The sequence below is a fragment of the Berghia stephanieae genome, chromosome 5 (genome assembly GCF_034508935.2).
Source record: "Berghia stephanieae isolate SIO BIC M18660-M18661 chromosome 5, UCSD_Bste_1.3, whole genome shotgun sequence".
Lineage (NCBI taxonomy): Eukaryota > Metazoa > Mollusca > Gastropoda > Nudibranchia > Aeolidiidae > Berghia > Berghia stephanieae.
In genome coordinates this window covers 7,967,350-7,974,849 of record NC_088364.1, presented here as the reverse complement: position 1 = coordinate 7,974,849, position 7,500 = coordinate 7,967,350, and the positions used below count along the sequence as shown (strand labels likewise).

The 7,500-nt window shown below is 40.5% G+C and overlaps 1 protein-coding gene across 3 annotated transcripts in view; it reads right to left on the bottom strand.

Moving 5' to 3' along the window:
- Window positions 1-7,500, bottom strand: part of LOC144972353 (uncharacterized) — a 395,531-nt gene that overhangs the window by 117,259 nt on the left and 270,772 nt on the right. For all 3 annotated transcript variants that reach the window (XM_078913461.1, XM_078913460.1, XM_078913459.1), the window contains exon 3: window positions 6,531-6,723. In XM_078913461.1, coding sequence (XP_078769587.1) covers window positions 6,531-6,665 — 135 coding nt within the window. In that variant the 5' untranslated portion in view covers window positions 6,666-6,723. The remainder of the gene's footprint in view (window positions 1-6,530; window positions 6,724-7,500) is intronic.

Sequence of the window (7,500 nt, the reverse complement as noted above, 5' to 3'; positions counted from 1 at the left end):
GGGGGAGGAAGGGGTGGATGGATGGATGGATGGATGGATGGATGGATGGATGGATAGATATAAATAGATAGATAGATAGATAGATAGATAGATAGATAGATAGATAGATAGATAGATAGATAGATAGATAGATAGATAGATAGATAGATAGATAGATAGATAGATAGATAGATAGATATATAGATAGATAGAAAGAGAGAGAGAGAGAGAGAGAGAGAGAGAGAGAGAGAGAGAGAGAGAGAGAGAGAGAGAGAGAGAGAGAGAGAAGCAAGTGCCTGAGAGTGGTTTATTATATTATAGTAGAATTTCATCAGACAGCTGGCGTCACAATGCAGTGTTCAACCAGACGCTCTGCAGTCTCCGGACTATGACCCTCCACCCACCTAATTATAACCAAATTGTAATATCTTGGGACATTACGTACATATAGTAATTATTATTATACCTAATATCTGACCTCTTATACCATATATATATATATATATACGAACATGTATATACCTCGTGTCCACGGGTTTAAGTTGCTCATAACGGTGGTCTTGTCCCAACTGTACTTAATCAACAATCCAATAACCCGATAGTATCTTGGGACATCATTCATTGTATTATAAAATTATCATAATTACTAGAGCTGCCAACTTGAAATTTCAAAAAATCGTAGTTTCTAAGGGGGAAAAGGAAAAAGTCACGTTAGATAGCTTTAGAAATAAATAATTTGTCCTCAGCATGATTCAAACATGCCCCAAAGTCCTGAATATAGTATTTGACCCTTCGCCTCAAATCGGTATTAAGTCGGGATGGTTTAGATGTTGAAAATTGAATTTATAGCCAGAAATATCAGACTTGTGTTGAGTTTATATGTTTTATTGAGGAGAATGGATACCATATTTTAGGGTAATAATGCCAACAATTTATATTTTTGACCAGTTTAACAATACTCTTCAACAGTCGTAACGTCACTTCCTTCCTAATGACGCATGGTAACATAGTAACACTGGCTCTAAACTATCGGAACAATGGCGGACGCCCGTATGAAATATTTCCCCGGCGAGCATAAAAGCGTATCCAGAGGGGGAAAAAAAACAAATTTGATCATGTTTTGACTTTTACACATTCTGATCACAAGGCATATGAAAGGTTCTAGCCAGCTTGAAGAATAAAAAGTAATGATTTTCTTTGTTTAGAACCAAGATGGCCGCCGTTGCCGGGCGGCGTGACATCAGACTATTGAATCGTATTAATTCCGATTTTAAGCATCTGGTTCGTTCCGACATAATACCGTTTTGAGACGATGGGTCACATATGTTCTAATGAGCGAAACGTTCCTTTTCAACAAGATTTATTGAGTTAAATAGGAGAATACAGTCCTGTAATACGCTTCAACAGTCATGACGTCACCTCACTCGAAATGACGCATGGTAACTTAGTCACTTGCTCTAACTAAACTATCGGAACAATGGCGGACGCCCTTATGAAATATTTCTCCGACGAGCATAAACGTGTATCCGACGAGAAAAACATTATAGATATGATCATGTCTTGACTTTTATCCATTCTGATCACATAACATGTGGAAAGTTCTAGCCAGCATGAAGAATAAAAAGTACCAATTTTCTTTGTTTAGAACCACGATGGCCGCCGTTGCTAGGCGACGTGACATCAGACTATTGAATCCAGTTGGAGCCAAAAATTCGTATTTCTACGAAATTTTCTTAGTACTATCCAAGAAAGAAAGTTATCTGACCCCTGACCTCGGCTTCAACTGTGACCGTGACCTTCGCAAACTTGTAGTCTGACACGATTTTCAAAAAAATTGCATCACAGTGCGTGCATGGCGACCTCCATCAAAAGAAAGTATGGATAGGGAGAAATTTGTCTCTAAAGGTCTATCTATTTCAAGGGAAGACTGGAATAACCCATGCGTCAGCCACAGTGCAGCGCCGCGAATTGAGCTAGGGCGAGGTGACTTCCTCAAGGCCACACAGCGCAGCGACGGGTGGTCGAACTCGGTACCTTTCGGGTACGAAGCAAAGACCGTACCGCTGAGCCACGCGGTCCCATAAAGCACACTTCCACGAGTTTACCATGATCAATGCGCTCCACAGTGTTACAGGTCGATACGAGTAACTTGCAAACCTTTTTTTTTATACCTCTCCATACCAACTATAGGAAAATCGTCACATTCGTTACGATACAACCAACATTTTTCTTATTCAAATTTCTCTTGTACATCATAAAATTTAAAGGACATGAACAGTGTGTTGTGGAGTAAAATTCTTTATGGCAAGAACATTACTGCTAGTAGATATGTCAGAGTGATAAAAAATATATGTTTGTGTTTGTAGGGTGTGAAGTTTTGGGGAAAATCCTGAAAATGCCTGATAAGGAGAGAGTTAAATTAAGAGTAATTCTATAACTCGTTGACTCGAATGATTATAAGATAGAAAATCTGCTAGGGCATAATAATGATAGTGCCCATAATGATGAATCAATTTGACGTTGCGAATTGCCATATGGCCGCTCTTTTGCCAGATACATTTGCGCGTACCCAGCAGACTTTATAACCGAATCGATTTTGATCGTTGGTTGGCTCAAAAGTTTTGTCTTGATCTATGTGCGGCTATGTGGGTCTTGTGGTGTCCTGGATTCGAGGCGATCGTTCGGCGCATAGTTGAGTCCTTGGTAAAGGCTCTTTACTCACATTATCTCACTGTACTCGGATGTAAAATGAGTACCTGGCTGTTGACAGTGTTGTCTTTGTCGGAAAAAAATTGTAATATCGCCTAACAGCGTCGTGTCTCGTTCTACATGTTACGTGTTGATGTTGGTCAGGGACCCTTTGTAAAGCGCTTTGAGCACGTTTAGTGGATATTGCTCTATATAAAAGCTCAATTCCATTTTTTAAATGTTAATACCCACACTACAATTTAGTACAATCACTAAAATTGATTTGTGCCTGTTCTTAATAAACTGTATTTCGGGTTATCCACGAGTAAAAAAATATTTTTTTTTTTAAATGGAGCCAGAGTTTATCCCGGTCTCTACGGCGTGAAACGGACAATAGCAATTGCTTGCTATCCTTTGGATAGGATGCTAGTCTACCTCAAAGTACTTTCCGCCAAATCTAACAGACTCAGCTACCCATTCGGTGCTGGTTGGGCAGAGGGAAGGGGGGGGGTTGAATCAGGAAAAAAATCTCGACTGCAACCCGGGATTGATCACGGTCCCTTTGGGTGTGAAGCGAGTGCTCTACCCACAGAGCTATAAAGACCCTCATATCTACTAGTAAGGATGAATAAAAAATATAGATTAGGTGGGGAGAGAAGACAGAGGGTGACCAAGAGGAGCAGAAGGAGGCATAGACGGGAAGGGATGATATGAGATGATATGAGATGATATGATATGATATGATATGATATGATATGAGATGATATGAGATGATATGAGATGATATGAGATGACATGAGATGATATGAGATGATATGAGATGGTATGAGATGGGATGGGACTTGGAGAGGAGAGGAGGGATTAAGAGAAACTAAAAATATGCAAAAGATAACGGAGACAACCCATGAGGTGAGGAAGAAATTATGATTCGACTATTCTAAAAAAAAAAAAAATAGTAAAATAAAAAACAAAACAAAACAGACTAAAGAAAGTAAAAAAAAGAAAGAAAGAAAGAAAAAGAAGAAATAGAAAAAATACAAGCAAAAAAATTTTTAACAAGCAATTAAATAAAAACAAAATTGACTCATAAAAAATTAAACGTATGCAAAGAAAACGGAGACAAGCCATGGGGTGAGAAAGAAATGTTTCGACTATTTTAAAAATTAGCTCCCCTTATAAAATCAAACAAATCCCTTTCTCGTCCCCACACCCTCCTTTAAAAAAAAAATAAATAAAAAAACAAAACAAACCAAAAACTTCCAGAATTCTCCATGCATAAACTAAAACTATGCCTAGTGACAAGTACTCCAAGGGCATTGGCGTAGAAAAGACTGGGAGGTCACATGGTATTATCGATAATAGGATAGAGTGCATGTGTGTGGATTCCCCTGGGGGGAGCTTCGGACACGCTGGTCCCAGGTCATGGAACTGTCTTCCTGCTGATGTGGTCTGACAGGAACTCACTGGGACGAGCGTTTTGGATAAGGGATGGGGGGATGCCTTTCAACTCCACATGTCCTCCTTTCATTCTCTCTCTCTCTCTCTCTCTCTCTCTCTCTCTCTCTCTCTCTCTCTCTCTCTCTCTCTCTCTCTCTCTCTCTCTCTCTCTCTCTCTCTCTCTCTCTCTCTCTCTCTCTCTCTCTCTCTCTCTCTCTCTCCCTCTCATCTATATATCTATCTATCTGTTTGTCTGTCTATCTATCATCTATGTGCGTACTTGTGTGTACGGGTGGGTGGGTGTGTGTGTGTGTGTGTGATGAAACTATCTTCCTGCTGATATAGATTGACAGGAAATCACTGAGAATACCGTTTGGGGGGGAATCCCCCCCCCCCCCCCCGGGCCACCCATCTTTCAAAACGCCAAACGAAGGTGTACAGGAATCGAATAGTCATTCTTCAATAATTTAGAAAAAGACTACTTAACCCAAACTGCTTGACCAGAACGTTATTTTTTATACGTTATGTGGCAGATTATACATATCACGCAGCATGCAGCACGCAGCACGTGCGACTTTCATAATATGGGTCACAGAATTGTTTACATTGTGACTTCCAATCAAATATGATCCCATAGCGGCATTATTTTTACGTATAATGAGAATGATCATGTGATAGATACCTACGTGATACGTAATGCGTGATACGTATGATCTACTAAACCTCTCTATTACCGTTTCGAGGCGTTATGTCACGAATTTTGTCACTGGTTTGAAAAGCCAGAAATGGTGTGAGTGCGGGCTTTGTGGTCTTGTGTGGGATGACACTTGTCGTCGCTTTCGGACAGGTAGGTCTATGGTTCGAGTCCCTCTTTGAGAGATGAAAAATTGAGTCCTTGGAGAAAAACAGGTTCTTTACTCACATTGTCTCAGGGCTAAAACAATTAGGGTGCAGGCACTGGTGTAAGTTAAACATAATATTGTTTCAAACACGCATTTTCATAATTTTATCTCACCGTACCAAGTAGGGAAATGAGTACCGGCTGAGCAGTATTGTCTTTGTCGAAAAACAAACTTGTAAATATGCGCCCTATTTACAGGTGACATGTCAAGTCAAGTCCTATATTATGTAACAAATTTAGGGAGCAGGCACTGGTGTAAGATAAAGATCTGAAAAAGTGTATATCAAACAGTACCCGACAAAGCTGGGAGAAAATATAAGGACAAAAGATCCATCACAAAACTCAACTGGATTCGGCTGGGGATTGAACCTCAGACCTCTTGATAACCGGGAGTCAAGAGGTTCGAGGTTCGATCCCAAGTTCGTTTCTTTTTTTTTTTTTTTTTTTTGTTTTTTTTTTGTTTGGCTCTTGTACTTTTCTCTAAGCTTGGACTGGCATGGTTTCATATACAATTTTTTTCATATTTCTATCTTGTCCTACATGCTGAGTGCTGCTCTTGACTGAGACTAATTGTAGTGCTTAAGCGCATTAAAAAATGTTTGCGCTATATGAAAAACTCCTTCCTTCCTTCCTTCAGAGCCATTAGGCCCATGGAGCCGAAGTTTATCCCGGTTTCTATAGCGTGAAACGGACAATAGCAATTGCTTGCTACCCTTTGGGTAGGACGCTAGTCTATCACAAGTCATATTCCGCCAGATTAAATAGACCCAGATTCTCAATCACTGCTGGGTGGACAGATGGGTGGGGGGGGGGGGGGGGGGGGGTCAGAGAAAATCTCGACTGCACCGAGGATCGATCTCGGTCCCTTTGTGTGTGAAGCAAGAGCTCTACCAACTGAGCTATCGGAACCTCCACCCCAAATGATGTTAATATATATTTTTTTAAATGAGCTTTCATACAGCGCAATATACACTAAACGTGCTCAAAGCGCTTTACAAGGGGTCCCTGACCAACAGCAACACGTAACACGTAGGACGAGACATGACGCCTGTTAGGCAATATTACAACTTATCCGGACAGAGTCAACTCTGTTAACGGCCTGGTACTCATTTTACACCTGACTACGGTGAGAGAATGTGAGTAAATAGTAAAGAGCCTTTTTCCAAGGACTCATCAATGCGCCGAGCGAGGCTCGAACCCAGGACTTTCCGATCCGAAAGCGAGTGTCATACCACAACCCCGCACAGCCGCAGGTTCAGTGGATATTGCACTATAGGGAATGAGATTAGCCGAAGAGTAGCGTCCCTTGATTGGACGTCAGCTTCCAGAGAGAACGTCAAAATGGTTTTGCGCATGCGTCTCTCTTTCGGTGAAGTGTCTCATGCCGCACAACCAACATGACGTTCTCTCTCTAATAACTTTTCCGCTCGTGACTTCCAATCAAGGGACGCTACTCTTCCGCTAATTTTATTCCCTATATAAAAGCTCTAGGTAAAGAAAAAGTTAAGAAGTTGGAAATCCTTACGTCGGTCAAGCTGTTTCCGGACATGTTGGTCAAATTTTTGATGTTAAGAATGGCAGACGGAGAATAGGGCGGTCCTAGAGGGGCACGGGGCGGGGCCAAGGCAGCAGGGGGCGGTCCTAAAGCTGAAGGCAACATGGTGACGTTTGGTGACTCCTCCCTTCCGCCTCCTCACCGTAGCGCCAAGGTCAAGGTCCTGTGAATGAATGAGAGATAAAAAATAAATAAATTAAAAATGAATTGATGTTGTGCGTTTGACCAAAATACTCACCAATATAATGTCTGCCAGATATAATGAACCAACACAGAAAACTATGTGTGACCTTGAATGATATTTGACGGATTGATAAAGTTTTGTGAGAACTAGTCATATAAATTACTGGCTTAAAACAATAACAAAGAGCTGAGTGACGTCAATTTCGTTCCATCTATATTAGATAAATGGATGAATGAATTAAATGATAAATAAAGAATAAAGAAAGGAATAAAGAACGAATGAAAATCGACTCAAAACTTCAAGATGGTCCAAGGGACTCTTTTTTGTTTCCCCTTACCGTTGGAGAACCTACAGTATTTGGCGGAGGAATAAATGAAGGCCATTACGAATGGCAGTCGTCTAGTTTAATCATGATGATGATGATGATGATGATGATGATGATGATGATGATGATGATGTGATGATGATGATGTGATGATGATGATGATGAGGTTGATGATGATGATGAGGAGGAGGACGTTGATGATGATGATAATGATGATGATGATGATGATGATGATGATGATGATGATGATGATGATGATGATGATGTGATGATGATGATGATGAGGTTGATGATGATGAGGAGGAGGAGGACGTTGATGATGATGATAATGATGATGATGATGATGATGATGATGATGATGATGATGATGATGATGTCGATGATGTGATGATGATGATGATGATGATGATGATGATGATGATGATGATGAT